The 15061-nt window shown below is 43.3% G+C and overlaps 1 protein-coding gene across 1 annotated transcript in view; it reads right to left on the minus strand.

Moving 5' to 3' along the window:
• Window positions 1–407: 407 nt before the first annotated feature.
• PLEKHG7 (pleckstrin homology and RhoGEF domain containing G7) overlaps window positions 408–15061 on the minus strand; it is a gene marked incomplete at both ends in the record, with an annotated part of 32404 nt that continues 17750 nt past the window's right edge. The window contains 7 exons of the mRNA XM_080610072.1: window positions 408–518; window positions 3292–3389; window positions 6135–6294; window positions 7568–7647; window positions 10908–11001; window positions 11844–11959; window positions 13857–14031. Coding sequence (XP_080466198.1) covers window positions 408–518; window positions 3292–3389; window positions 6135–6294; window positions 7568–7647; window positions 10908–11001; window positions 11844–11959; window positions 13857–14031 — 834 coding nt within the window. The remainder of the gene's footprint in view (window positions 519–3291; window positions 3390–6134; window positions 6295–7567; window positions 7648–10907; window positions 11002–11843; window positions 11960–13856; window positions 14032–15061) is intronic.

A 15061-nucleotide genomic window follows, 5' to 3' on the forward strand; every position in this document is an offset into this window, starting at 1 on the left:
TTAATTTAATGAAATTTGTTAATACAGTGTGAATGCTCTCAAAATAACCTTTCTAGACTTTTCTCGTGAAGGTATTCTCCTCACCAACATAGGTGTTTCCACTGTCCTGCTTTCTAGGAAATGACAAGCTGTATCAAAGCTCTCCTGGATGGCAAGAGCCTTACCCTAGTTGAAGCAAAGGAGCCTCTAAGGGTGACACACTTAACTGCAAGGCACATTTCCCTCCTTCAGTTTATCTCTACATTCTGTGATCAAAACACCTTACACCTGCCTAGTCAAGTCAGAAATCTGTTAGCTTCAGAAACTTAAGGCATCCTGGAAGGTATAACACAATATCACCACAATATTATCACCACATATTATCACCACAATAGTCTTCCACTGCCTCTGTCGGTGCTGTGCTGACATTATTGAATTCCAGAGGATTCAGCTGGGAGGCAAGAAGTGGTGCTTTTCTTGATTTCATGTTGCATGGAGTAATTGGAGATTGCTGTTTCTATCTGTGACATCCATGTTTTCTGTAGCGCGAAAAAATAAGTTGTTAACCAAGATAATAGAAAAAAGTTCTAGTAATTGAAACAAATAAACCACCAGAGTTTTATTTGGCCTTTCTTCAAGGCACATGCTCATGATTCCTGAACTGAACATGAATTCTCTCAGAACCAAGGCTCCCAGTTGCTCAGGTCACTACACATTGCTGGAGTCAGTGTCTGGGGCCAGGGATTTACAGTGAGGGTTTGTTTCCTTTTTGGTTGGAAGGTAGGGGTTTAATGCTCTGTTTGCTTGTAATGGTGAAGCTTGCTGCAGGCTATTTCACTCTTTTTTGTGTAATATTTATTAGCTTAACGCTGCCCCTGCAGTTTGAGCTTCCTGTTCCTCTGATTAAGATGGCCCCAGTGCTATCAGCATCACAAATTCTGTTCCCCTCTGAGATCTATCATGTGCTGCCACATGAATTTCAGTTTCTAGCATCACGCTGACAGCATTCAGCTCTGTATGTGCTGTCATCAAGGTATGAGAGCAGGGGGTGATGGCTGGAGAGATGGATTTAAAGACCGCAACTTCCTTCTCTCTGTGCTAGTCCAGATGGTCTGGGTCACAGAAGCTAAGTTGTCTCTGAATTGCTGTGATTAGACATTACAAATTAGTTGGCAGCAATATAGGCTTAAGGTCTAGCTGTGCTTCTTCCGTCCCAGGGTTTTTATTTTGCTTAGTCAGGAGCTGCTCTCCTGCTGTAATGCATGCAGAGACACTAAGCTTTGATGCAAAGAGTAGAAACACATGGAAAGGGGCAGCCTCATACTTCAGGCTATGCTGGGATACATACATTTTGTATTGACCTATTTGGTTGGTTTTTGTGTATGTTTATACCCTGAATGAGTTAAAAACATCACTCAGAAAAACAGAAAGCTAGAGATAAGTTGGATGACCTACAGGTCTAAGGGGTCCCAGCAGAGGACATGGAAGAGTCTGCATGTGCCTGGCAGAGCACAGAACCTATGTTTGATATGGGGTGGTTGCTCTGAGCCCTCTGGAGCTTCTGGCAGAGGAGGTCTGATGTGCAGTGTGGTGGTGGTTGCACAGCGCTTTGCCAGGCAGTACTGGGCTCACAGGAATCAGGATTTAAGCTGTTGAGCTTTTCAAGGCTCAGGGAGAAGAGTGGGAGATGGGGATAGACAACGGAAGGCAGGATAGTGGTATGGGTGGGATGAGCAGCAGCAGTGTATTTCAGGTCTGTGTTTTCATGTGTCTGCTGAATATTTGGTCTCTGAGAAAGAGATGGGAATAGGGCATGGGATTCACTGCATCAACATTCAATGCACCTTGTGTACTCCCCATGCGGTTGGTAGAGTGCAGTATTGCAGCAAGAGGCAGGTGGACAGGGTGAGCTTGAGCCTCTCAAGAGAGCTGGGAGCCAAGGTAGGCACTGCACAAAAGTCAGGAGATCTAAGAGTCAGCCCTCTGCTTGGGACGAGTCAATGGGAATATGACATGTATGGCTTCAGATTGCTGTCTCCCTTTTGATAGAGCTTAGCCAGCTTGAGACACTCGTCTGCCTCAGGTATACTTAGCTCCCTGTATACTACTCAGCAGTATCATAGAATCATACAGTAGTTCAGGTTGGAAGGGGCCTTTAAAGGTCATCTAGACCAGCCCATCAATCTTACCCAAATCACCTTCCTTTGTGCCTTGCAGAATCACATCAGCTAAACCCATGAGCTCATCTTGGCTAGCAAAGTTTCTTTAAAATAGATATTGATCATGCTGAGGTTTGGCTTCTTGGGAGCTGAAATGAAGTAATTCACTTCATTCAACCAGTGCTGGAAAATCTACCCTTTCCAGGGCTTAGAGCACCCTGCGTCAACAAAATGGGTAATGCCACCACACCCAAGTGAAAAGTACCCTTCACAGCAAAGCTCTCTTCTCTGATAAACTGGACCTGGGAGACATTGAGAAGATGGTAGCCACCTAGTGTGAAGACAGCTTTAGAAGGGAAAGGTAATATTTCAATTATAGGAGAAGGTAATGACTTCTTGAGTAGGTATCTATAGTATGTATACCTATAGTAGATACCTGTTCCAAGTACCAACAAACTTGGAAATTGAAAGAATTCACTCATTGCTTTTCTCTGAAAAAGTCTGTCTACTGTTACTTATTCTTAAGAATTAGTATTATTGGTAGTCAAATTTGTGTGCATTAGGCACTAGAGAATGAAATTCAACTTACAGGAGAAAAAAAATATACTTCTGTGAAGTGTCTATCACACTTTCGGATGTTACATGCAGCACTATTACTAGAATGTGGTGGAGTGTGAAAATGGGGCTAAACTTATGTAACAGGGGAATGAATCATACCATCTGTTCAACCTGAAATTGCAAGATGTGTGTTGTGCATAGATGAGCGTGGTACAGTTTTCTGATCTGAGTACTACCACTTATAAGCTGGGGGGTTGTGTTTTGGTGTTGACTTCTCTGGAGGGGCTGACTGTCTTTATTTCTGTGACACAAAAAATGCCTGATTTTTTACTAATGAGAAATTACAGTGTTTTTCAACAAGAACATGACCTGCTGCCAGCCCTGATAGCAAATTGGTGCGTGTTCAACAGCAAAAATCCTGTAAGAAATGTGTGAGCCAGAGCACTGGGTTGTTATTTTGTTTTGGTTTGGTTCTGGTCCAATGTCACAGCTGTAGTAGATTGTTATCACAGCATGGCTGCTTTCAGGCTGCAACCCTCTTCTAGGGAAAGTGTGGTTGTGTAATTAGAGAAGAGAAAAATAGTGTGCTACTTACCTTAGCAGCCTCTGTCTGAGCTTGTAGCAAGAAGACTGCTATGCACTGATGGTACCTATTTTCATGCTGTATTAGGAAAGCATTTCGCAGGCTGAAGACTGTGGAAAAATGTGAAGAGGTGATAGAAATTCCCTCGTACAGCTGTCAGTCCAACTTTATATCCCATTGTCTGATTATGATTGAAGAAATGATATATGTAATCATATTTTATGATTCTTAATAGGGCAATGCACCCTGATAGGGTTAGTTTTTTGTTGTGCAGGAGGCTTTGTTATTTTCAAAAGCTAATCCTGCTTTCATTTCTTTTAATGATTTTACTATTGTACAGCTACGGTGCTTTTGAGTCTAGCTGAGGGTCATTAAAAGAAATTTCCACTCAAAGTGGACTAAATCTTAACTGAAATTAAAGACAAACAAATATCAGAAATTTAAGAGAAAGGCACCATTTTAATTTTATTTCAAACAAGTCCATACTTGAAATACCTGTGGCTGCCAGGTAGGGAAATGGCTGCACTTGGGCTGATGATGATGGGTTTGGATTCTCCCCAAATCTTAAATCCACAGCCGAATGTGAAAGGGAAAGTGATTTCCTAATCAGAAAATATGTTTCTCTTATGAGCTTCAGATATGGGTTCCTACTCTTACACTTTACATGTAAGTGTAAATCTCTTGTACAAGGTTTTGGCATTTGCAAGTAGTTCTGCTTTAGGGTGGCTTCCCAGGATTCTAAGGACACCATTATGTCTCTTATCCCTCCACTGATACGTAGCAGGCTTCGGACTAGAATTATCCTACATAATTGTCATCCTCCTGCCCGTTACCAAAAGAGTAGTTCTATGACATTGCAATATATATAGTTTTTTCTCGTGTATGTATTGAGGTACATTTTTTCCCAAAATGAGATCAACCCTCAGCGAAAGAATGGATGCAAAAGTACATGTTAGATCAAAGATCAGGATTTCTTTTTTGATTAATGTGATGGGTCACTACAACCACTACAAGTCAGATGTTGCCATTTCTGAGAACTGCCACCAATAGCAGTTCTAATCTTTTACTGTCACCAATAGCAAAATTCTCCTTGAGACTGCAAATGAATTGGCAGCGTTCCCCAAGGTCATACGTTCCTGATAATATTTAAACTTTTATTTTTTCCTGCAAAGGGATATTTTCCATTGGCATTGAAAGTTTTGCTTGTTGTTTTACATAAAATGGTGGAAATCTGAACTGCAACCTCCCTGTAGTCATTTTTCTCACCATTTTTATTGTACCCTGCTCCAAGGAGTTCTGTATTAGGATGGAGCTTCCAAGATGTTACAAGACTACAGGTAAGTAACAGAGATTGCCATAAAGAGACAGAGACTCACAGAGAGAGACTGTAATAAAGCTGGTAGGAATATGTGGGAAAGAAGTCAGGCAATGAGGTCCTGTGTGCAGGGAAGGGCTGTAGCCAGTGGCCAGGTAACTTTGCCTATTCTGCTGCTGGATCATGGGGACCTTGGTTAGCAATTTCCGAGTGCAGGAAATGCTGACTTGGAAAAAAATCCAAAAATCTTATTCCCATCTCCATTATGGCTTTTATGGCCAGTTACGTATGGCCGTATGGACAAACCAGATGGTGGCTGCACTGCCCGCAACAGCACCTAGAAGCTATCAACCTTGCATCTATTCTGGGCTTAGGCAGGATCGTGAGGCTGCCCTTCCCTTGGTGAGAGGTGGTTGCTGCAATTGCTTCATTTCTGCTGGGTTGGTAGGGAGACTTGTTAGACAGACAGTGCCTGGAGCACCTTCTAGAAAATGTTATTATTCTCTGTTCATCCCCTTATCTCATCTTTAGTAATTTGCCTTTTATCACCTACCTTTATTTCCTGGTGGTATTGATGCTGAATACTAAGTACTCTGGCTGAATACATTTCAAAGTTCTAATGAATTTTATAGTCTCTAGGTTTGTTTTCCATATCTACTGATTTTCTACAGAGCACTATAGCTCCTTGAACTTTTCCTCTCAGTCTTTAGGATTAGGATGGCTGACAGGCCCTGGAGCCTGCAGATTTGGATTTCTCTTGTTTCCTTTTGATATAGGAGGCTCCTGGGATCTGGGCAGTGTTAGGCTGGGCTGTGTGAGAGCCTGAATGAGTGGCTCAGACCAAAGGGAAAACTGATGTTTCATGCCTACTCTCTCACCCAAGCTCTGATTTGTGACTCCAGGGATGTTGTTTTGTCAGGGTGAGGTTGGTCACTCTCTGTGGAGGTCAGTCCTCCTCCATACCTCACCCAAGGGCACAGCAGCAGTTACTGGAGCTGGTTTCCCCTGGCAGTGCATTTGGATGTCTCTAAGCAAGGACGCATTGACATACAGTAAGTGATTTCCACTTCTACAGGAGGTAGATCCCTTCAGCCTCCTCGAGAATTGCTGCTGTGCATATGCGAGGACACTCAGGAAAGCAATGCAATGGGACAACTGAAGAAAATGCTGCATAACTAGTATGGGATTGAAAGTGTGCTTGGGAAGGACGCCCAAGGTTTGACAGAGTGTGAGGACAGTTAGGGCAAGGAAATACTTGGTTTGTGAGAAAGAAGTCACTGGAGTCTAACTACCTCCTTTAGGGTGAATGGGTGATATCTGGTGTGTATGTAAAAGTCACTGTTAGAGGCAGGGGGACATGGGATGTAACATCTGTGTAAGCAGTTCATGGTAGGAGAAAAGCTGTGAAGCCAGAGTGCTAAGGCACCCCAGGCATCTGAGGGCAGTTTGTGGACAAATATCATCTTACCCTTATACTGTCACATACACAATGCATTGAGGTGGTATTTATGAAGATGTTCAAATGCACATAGGCACATACCTGTAACATGGATGGGGTCAACATTTTTCAGTATCAGTCTGTCTAGCGGGATGGGCTGGTCTAGGACAGTGCAAAATCCACCCTCTCTGATGAAAGACTGCAGCTCAGGAGTGAGGGAAGGACAGACAGGCGTTAAACTGGTGTCTGAGCTCCCGTATTTCTGGGAATAGAAGATGAAGTTGCTTAGCTGGTTGTCTGCCATCTGCTCATGAAGTATAGGCACTAAGCAGGCCTAAATTATGTGCTTTCTCTTATCAAGGGTACTCAGACAGCTTACTTGCTTGAGGAACCTCAGAAAAATCATTGGTACCTGGAGCTCTACGTCACACCTTGTACTAAAAAGCCTTATTAGAAACACAGTACGAGTCCACAGGCAGAAGACAAAAGTGTTCAAAACTCTTATTTTCTCCACCTTCTCCCCCACTGATTTAATAACAGGACTTTTTCTCCATTCCTTGGAGGTGTGTTTCCCCATCTCCCCTCATATAGATGCAGACAGTGCCTGGGGGCGCCAGATTTGCTGGGGCTCCACATGGGTTGCAGCCCTTCACAGAAGGTTCCCCAAAATATGTATGTTGGGCAACCCTTTGAGACTTGCCTGTGGGCACCAGGTCCCTTGAATCCCTGCTCCCTTCATCCCCCTCTGTTGCTAAAGGATGGTGCTGCTGGTCTAGAATCTCTCACTTCACGTGTTCTCTATCTTCTACAAAAGCAGAACACCTACTTCTTTAAAGAAAAACCCAAGTCTTTAAATCAGGTACAAAGTTCTTGAGATCAGCATAGGTTCACTTAGCCTTAATTTACATCAGCTTAATAAAGTAGCTAGATGCGCTCCTACACTGAAGCTTTAGTAATATCAGGTCATCCACTCCCTTTTTTGGTGGCTAAATACAGATATTTATCATATATAGAACTCCCTTCATTTTAAACCATGACGAGAAATCAAGGCAAAGAGAGGAGACGTCCAATAGACTGTGTTAGTGCTGAGAACAAAGCCAGCCTTCCATGTCCCTGTTTTCTCCTGCCTCCCCTCTTTTTTTCTACTTCTTCCCAAGAGTTCTGATACCTCTGGGATAAAAATTTCTCAGGTGCTGAACTGAGTCTTGAAGGAGCATTACAAATCTTCTCATAACCTTGAAACTTTTCTGAGCCACAGGAATCCAGCCTGTCAGAACACTACCAGGCAAACAGGCAAATATTAAGGTCTTGTAATGTAAATTCTGCCTGTCATAGTGTGTCTGTGACATACTGAGCCTAGAAGCAGGGTTTTGAATCAGTGTTATGGTTTTCTATTAAGGAGGTATCACCAGTACTTCATGTTGATGAGACATCTTGTATTTATCATTAGATCAATCATCCAAAATACACTCAAAATATTTACCAAGCTAAAAACCATAACAACCACAACCATGTATATCTCTATCCATTATTACCTTTCTGTGACGTTTGATTTTGGTAATTAATAGGAAATCGTTGAACAGGAAGAGGTAGATGTCAAGGAGTCTTGTGCTTTCTGAGGAGAAAACCAAAACAAAATCAGTTTTATGGTGTGACTATTTTAAGGAATTACTATTGTATAATGAAGCACATCCATGAATCATGCACGTTAAAAGCATCGTGTAAAATGCTTCTAACAAAGAAACATGATTTCCGACATAGTACACAACTACTTCTCCCCTGGTCTGCACTCTCAAATGCAGTACTTAATGTCTCTTGTTGATTTTGGCTACTAATACTTGTACCATGTAGCACCTACCTCACGAAAAACAACTACTTGAATGCTAGGAAAAATTACCTGGATCCCCTGGAGTACCTACAAAGGCAACCATCCGCATGCTATAAATTAGCAAATCCTACGAGTGGTGTCCCTCAGGGATCGGTGTTGGGACCGGTCTTGTTCAACATCTTTGTCGGTGACATGGACAGTGGGATTGAGTGCGCCCTCAGCAAGTTTGCTGATGACACCAAGCTGTGTGGTTCGGTTGATACGCCGGAGGGAAGGGATGCCATCCAGAGGGACCTTGACATGCTTGTGAGGTGGGCTGATGCCAACCTTATGAAGTTTAACCATGACAAGTGCAAGGTCCTACACCTGGGTCGGAGCAATCCAAGGCACGGCTACAGGTTGGGCAGAGAAGAGATTCAGAGCAGCCCTGCAGAGAAGGACTTGGGGGTGTTGGTTGATGAGAAAACGAACATGAGCTGGCTTCAGTGTGCACTCGCAGCCCAGAAAGCCAACCGTATCCTGGGCTGCATCAAGAGGAGCGTGACCAGCAGGTCGAAGGAGGTGATCCTGCCCTTCTACTCTGCTCTTGTGAGACCTCACTTGGAGTATTGTGTGCAGTTCTGGTGTCCTCAACATAAAAAGGACATGGAACTGTTGGAACAAGTCCAGAGGAGGGCCAAGAGGATGATCAGGGGACTGGAGCACCTCCCATATGGAGACAGGCTGAGAAAGTTGGGGCTGTTGAGCCTGGAGAAGAGAAGGCTGCGTGGAGACCTCATAGCAGCCTTCCAGTATCTGAAGGGGGGCTATAGGGATGCTGGGGAAGGACTCTTCATCAGGGACTGTAGTGACAGGACAAGGGGTAACGGGTTCAAACTTAAACAGGGGAAGTTTAGATTGGATATAAAGAAGAAATTCTTTACTGTGAGGGTGGTGAGGCACTGGAATGGGTTGCCCAGGGAGGTTGTGAATGCTCCATCCTTGGTGGTGTTCAAGGCCAGGTTGGATGAGGCCTTGGGTGACATGGTTTAGTGTGAGGTGTCCCTGCCCGTGGCAGGGGGGTTGGAACGAGATGATCTTAAGGTCCTTTCCAACCCTAACTATTCTATGATTCTACCTGGTAAACAGTGAACCCTCTGAAAATGGCAGAGATAAAGAAAGAGGGAAGTGCCACCTTTCCCTGGTACCTTTAAATACTGGTATGCTGTCCTCTTCACAGGCTTTTGTAGTGATGAAATGTTAATTGATAGCATCATAAAAGCAACCTCTCTGGTCCCCTGTACCATTATTTGACCACCCTAATTGTTAAATTTTTTTTCCAAGTATCTAATGGAGGAATACCCCATGCTGCAACTTGCATTGTTATATCTCATCCTTTCTCTGTGAAACACCAAGATGCCTTTAGCTTCATCTGCCTTAAATCATCCCTTAAGCAGTGAAGGCAACACTAAAGTCTTCCCTGAGCCTTCTGTTGCTACATCTGAACAAATCCACTTCTCTCAGCTGCTCCTATTCTCAGCTACAGGATTACAAAAGCCCCATGCAACTGTAATCTGAGTGATCTCTGTTTCATTCAAGCAATCGCATTCCCTTTAACACCAAATTTATGTGAGCCTGCTCAGGGTGGTGACTTTAGGACATGCTTCTTTCTGTTGCGTGGAATTACGTTTGACTTGTGATTTCATTTTTGTCTTGAAAGATATTTCATTCAGGCAAGTGGTGAATTGCCAGGCACTTTTATATTACAGATTGCAGGCAGCTGGCTTGGTGGGTAAGAATTATGCTCATACCTCCTTCCACTTTCTGATTACATATTGCAGAAAGAAACATAGCCCCCCAATGGCCACCCTCACTTCCTGCTCTGGGGGCTGATGTCTCATCAAGAGAGCAATGAGTGTAGAGGGAAGCATGGAAAGGAGAGGACTCAGTGGCTTTCCTGATTTCAGCTGTGCCTGCCGCCCCCTAAACATGATCAGCAACCTCTTCTCCATGTCCCTGATGTTGTGCCCTCTGTGCAACTATAATTTTCCTCATGAAACACTGAAAAATAGACGGAGTTTCTTTTGCTGCTCCTTTTATAACAGTAATAATGGTGGTGGGAGACAGAAAGTCTATTCTCTTCACCTTTATTTCTGAGGAGGTGGTGAAGGAAATATAAGACATTGGCTCTGCTCCTTTCTCTCAAGCCATTTCTTCAGCCCTGTATCCACCATAGCATGCAGCCTTCAGCGTCCTTTCACATGATGGTCTTCTCCAAACTGACCAGGCTCTCCTTCCTGCTCATACAAGGAGGGCATTCGCTTTTCCTCTGCAGGTGTAGATTCTGCAGCAGCTCGCCAGCAAGCAAACTGTGCCCTGCCGCAGAGTGATGCCTGCTTGTCTGGAGATACGAGTCTTCACTCTGCCAGCATGATAGACAGCTGCAAACAGAGATGAAGAAATCAACATGCTCATGTGGGACCACTGTGCTACCTGTGGAGTTAATGGCATGTTGTAGGAGTGCTCTGTTCAGAGAAGGGAAGCCACTTGCCAGAATAACACCTTCTTGTTCCAAGGCATCCATCAAAACAGCAGTCTGAGCAAACAAGAAATGTGAAATAAAAATAGGAAAAACCTCTGGACTTTTCAGTGATTTTCAAGGAAGCACATGGTGGATATGGTGCTAGAGAGGTGAGGTGTGTTGACATTGGTCCCCAGGCACATGAGGCACCTGGTATAGAACAGCCTAAACTTCCTGTTTTGTTATTGACACATTCTTGAATGTGACAGTAAAATGCTCCCTGTGAGTGGCAGGCATTGGCTAGTCAAGCTGATTCCTTCAGCACCTGGCAGACTGAATATCCAGATGTGACAGTAAACAACCATGCAGATTACTCATCCTTTTGGCAGCTTTCCTGTTTCTCAGTCTCTCTATGACAAGCTGTACATTTGCTTTTTCTTTCCCACACCTGCCTGAATACTGTTGCAGAGGTTCATTCTGGATTTGCCATAGCAAAATATGATTATGTTCAGCTAACTCCTGATACTGGGACATTTAGGGACGTTACCTGCTAGTGTTAGCCTCCCTTCATGAAGGAGAAGTCTGTTCGTTGAACACAAAATGTTTTCGTTGCTGTTTTCCCTTAGGCTTTGCTTCAAACACTTGACCCAAAAAAGAGAGAGAGAGTGAACAGGAAGTCTTGCATATCTGATGGAGAACTGCAAGGCAGCCAGCAGTTAAATTGAGCACATGTGTGCTCTTATCTCAGGCTAAATACATCACACAGTTAATAACTGAGCATGGCTAGGTTTCTTCAACAGTGCTATTGCTTAAATATTAAATTAAAAATTAAATATATTGTTTAAGCTTTTGAAATGTTCAGCCGTGTGTTTTTTTTTTCTTTTCCAACATTTCGGAGTGGTTTTAAAGGTTTTCGCAGCCCTGCATGTGAACAGACACAGTCCTTGAGATGAGACCCACTTGATGATATTACCATAATGCTTGAAGCCTGTATGTATGGCTAAGGAGGTAACCACAGCAGAAAGGTACATGTTCCCAGGTACGCTGTGTAATTTTTTTGTAATGCTATTTAAATGTCAATAGAAATTTCTTTGGCTCAGCTTGAGGAGTGAAAGAGGCAAATAATTTCCGCTTCATATCCTTATAAAAAGGTAGTAATACTTATATCTATCCCATTTCATTATGCCCCCTAACAGCAACCTCTGGAGAGCCTTCCTGGATCACAGGATAGTACTCTCTTGAATGCTAACTAAGATCTTGAATGCTAACTAAGAGCAACCCTTGTTATCATCCAACACACTGTGCACAGCCTGCGTGTTCAGCTACAGTATTTGTAGTGCTCAGGCTGCAGCTGTTCCTGTTAGAGCAAAGCCATCTCCCATAACTAAAATATAGACAAGCAGCCAACTTTAGAACACACTTTAAAGATAGATAGGAAACGAAATGTTCCTCGAGGAAAAATGCCCCTTAGAAAACTGCTTACCTCTGGGACAAAGAATCTCTTGTCACGATCCCACACCTGAGGCCAAATTATGACCTCTTGCAGCTGCCTGAACTTCTGAAAGTTGTCCAACCACTTGACTTTACCTTCCAGATCCCCTGAAATATGTAGAACATCGGTTACTGCCAAGGCTGGCAAACCCAGTCCTGTTTCCAGAAGATGCTGAATGTTGTTTTTTCTCTAATAGAGGCCAAAGCTCCTCACAGGTTAAGTCCCAGATAAAATCTTGTCCTCACTGTAAAAAATGCTTAAGCTCTTCTTAGGTCAGTAGAACCGGAATTTCTAATCATGCATTCAAACATGCTTAAATTCAGTGCTAAATGAAAAGGTTGTGTTTGCTAATCTGGTTGGGAAACAGGGGGAATTGTATAAAACTCAATTGAACCAGAATCTTTAAAAGTTGCTTAAAAAATGCTGATTTTCTAAAGTGTCTGGGCTAGTGAGAGAAAAATATTTTTCATTATATACAGCCTGGTAAAAAGACTGTTGCAATTAGTGAGAATTCATTTTGAGGGAAGTGACGCCAGAAACGACCAAAGACTGGGATTGGGGTGCTTCAGAAGGTGAAAAGTGGAGACTAAGTCTTTGCTGATTCTGGGCTGTTACGGGGAAAACCTTAACAAACCTGCAACTTGAACTCCAGCTTTTTGAGTTGAGTGATATTGTAGATAATGGTTTCAGACACACACACACACACACAAACATCAGAAGGGGAATTCTGGGACTGCAGCTGTTCCTTATGTCACTGATTCACTGATCAAAAACTGAAGCCACATCTTTGTTAGGTGTTGTGATAAAGAGGGGTCACCCCTCTATCATTGCTTTCCCTAGCTCAGAAATATCTAAACTCTGGAAGGACCTATTTTTTTTTTGCCAGGTATATTCCTCGGGTGTCCCATGGTCTTTCAGGGCATTCCTAAATCTGCTGTCTGCCCAGCAGAATTCTCTAGACTAGTGACAAAACAATCTTATTTTCCTATGGGACCTGTTCTTTGCCAAAACCTGTACTCCTTGAGTGGCCATTAGGCTAGATACTTCATAGGACTTGGCAAGAAGAGAAAGAACCCAGGCCTCTCTTTTAGGTGGTAATTCTGTCATTGAAGTATTTATCTAAGAAGGAGCCTCAGATTTATCTGTCTCTAGAAGACATTTACTCTCTGCCTCATCTCCAAAGGAGATGCTTGAGCCTTCAGCCTCTAGGATGAGCAGAAGAATGATGGCAGAGAACTTGCCACCAAGCTGAGTGTACTGCTGATGAGGATGAAGCACTGCCTGGCACCTCTCCTTGCCAAGATTGGCAGGATAAGTGTCTTGCTGATGTACTACCTTGTCTTTGATTTCAGTAGGGGCTGCATGAGGCCTTTGGGAAATAAATGTACCTATGTACTATGTGACCATAAGACACTTAGAGATGCATTTATAGCTTTCCGATCAAGACCTAATTAATAAATTATATAAAATTAATAAAAAAATTCCTGGTCCAATCCCTTTTTTTTCTCCATAATAGCTAGAGAAAATCTGTAGCTGGGATAGCACTTCAGCTATTTTGCATACTAGGACCCTGTCATTTATTGAAAGGCCACTGACATAATATTCCCCTTGTGAGTGCAATTTTATCCTATTAAGGATTAGCCCCAACAAAGCCTTCTTAGACATAAATCCAACTCAAAGGATTCTTTGTTTGAGAACTTTCCTGATTTGTTCTTATTTGTGATCTCCTGTTAATTGTTTGCATGTCACTGCAGATGATTCTGAGCGAATACAGGTGACTCACTGATTTGAGAGTCCTGTGACCTTGCTCAAAGAGGGTTTGACAGCCCAAGGGTGGCACCAATCGTTTTCTACAGAATGAGGAAGGGCTCAGGGTTGTAGAAGGCATGCACATCCTCATTGCATCTCTGCAGGGAGACCAGACCAATTCACACTCATGCGCAAATGGCCGCATAACTAGCAAATAGTTAATTGCACATTTGACTTTTAACCTTAGCTACTTACATATGGACTTTTCCACCTTCTCTTTAAGTGACTGGATAAAGCCTTTCTCTGTTTCATCAGTGCTCCTCTTCCAGATGTTGTTGAGGAGGAGGGGATAGCGCATCAGTCGATGCAAAGGGGCGACCAGCAGCTCTGACAGATGCAGCCTCTTGCACTGTTCGTTTTGTTCACACCACTGCTGAAGATAAAGAAAACCTGCCTTATGCCTCATTGTGCTCCCTGGCAGGGAGGTGGTAACCAGTTTTCTGCATCATCAGCTGACTGTAATGAGACTGGGACTAATTAAAGATGAACTGCTTACCCAGTGAGAGCAAGGGCAGTGTAAAACTTTTGTGGTTTAATCTGGCAGGTAGCTAAACACCATGCATCTGCTCTCTCACTTTCCCCTCACCCAGCAGAATGGGGGAGAGAATTCGGGGATAAGGGGAAAACAAAACTCCTGGTCTGACCTAAAGGCAGTTTAATTGGGTGGAAATGGAAGGGAAAGTAAAAATAAAAATAATGATAAAAGAATTAGAATACACAAAACAAGTGATGCACAACACAATATGCTCACCACCCACTGACTGACGCCCAGCCAATTCCCAAGCAGTGGCACCCAGCTAGCTTTACCCCATGTTGAGCATGATGCCATGTGGTCTGGAATGTCCCTTGGGCAGTTGGAGTCAGCTGTCTCAGCTGTGTCTCCTTTCAGCTTCTTGTGCACCCCAGCCTACTTGCTGGTTGGGTGGTGTGAGAGGTAGAAAAGTCCTTGACTTAGTGTAAACACTTCTTAGCAACAACTAGAACATGAGCATGTTATCATTATTCTCATCCTAAATCAGAAACACAGCACTATACAATCTACTAGGAAGATAATTAACTTTATCCTTGCCTTTGCAGAAGGTTGGTTGTTGTTCTACCCAGGATGTTCCTTCGCTGAGGGCACATGAGGCAGCAAATACCCATAAGTGAGGAAAGCAGCCCTGCTTTCTTGCCCCGGCTCAGCCAAAACCCACCCTGCCCTTTCACCAAAGGTGCCAAGAAAGCACTGATGTGCACCTGGATTTCTATTCCCCTTATATTGGCTTTTATCATATAGCCCTTTCCTTACGCAGAAGAAACCCATCATAAGTTTCTCCAGTCACTGTGGCAAAGTGGATGCTGGGGTCTGTTTTGTATTCAGGGAATGTGAGCCGTATCATCTGTTAAGGAGCGTAATACCC

The sequence above is a fragment of the Psittacula echo genome (assembly GCF_963264785.1).
Source record: "Psittacula echo genome assembly, chromosome: 1".
Lineage (NCBI taxonomy): Eukaryota > Metazoa > Chordata > Aves > Psittaciformes > Psittacidae > Psittacula > Psittacula echo.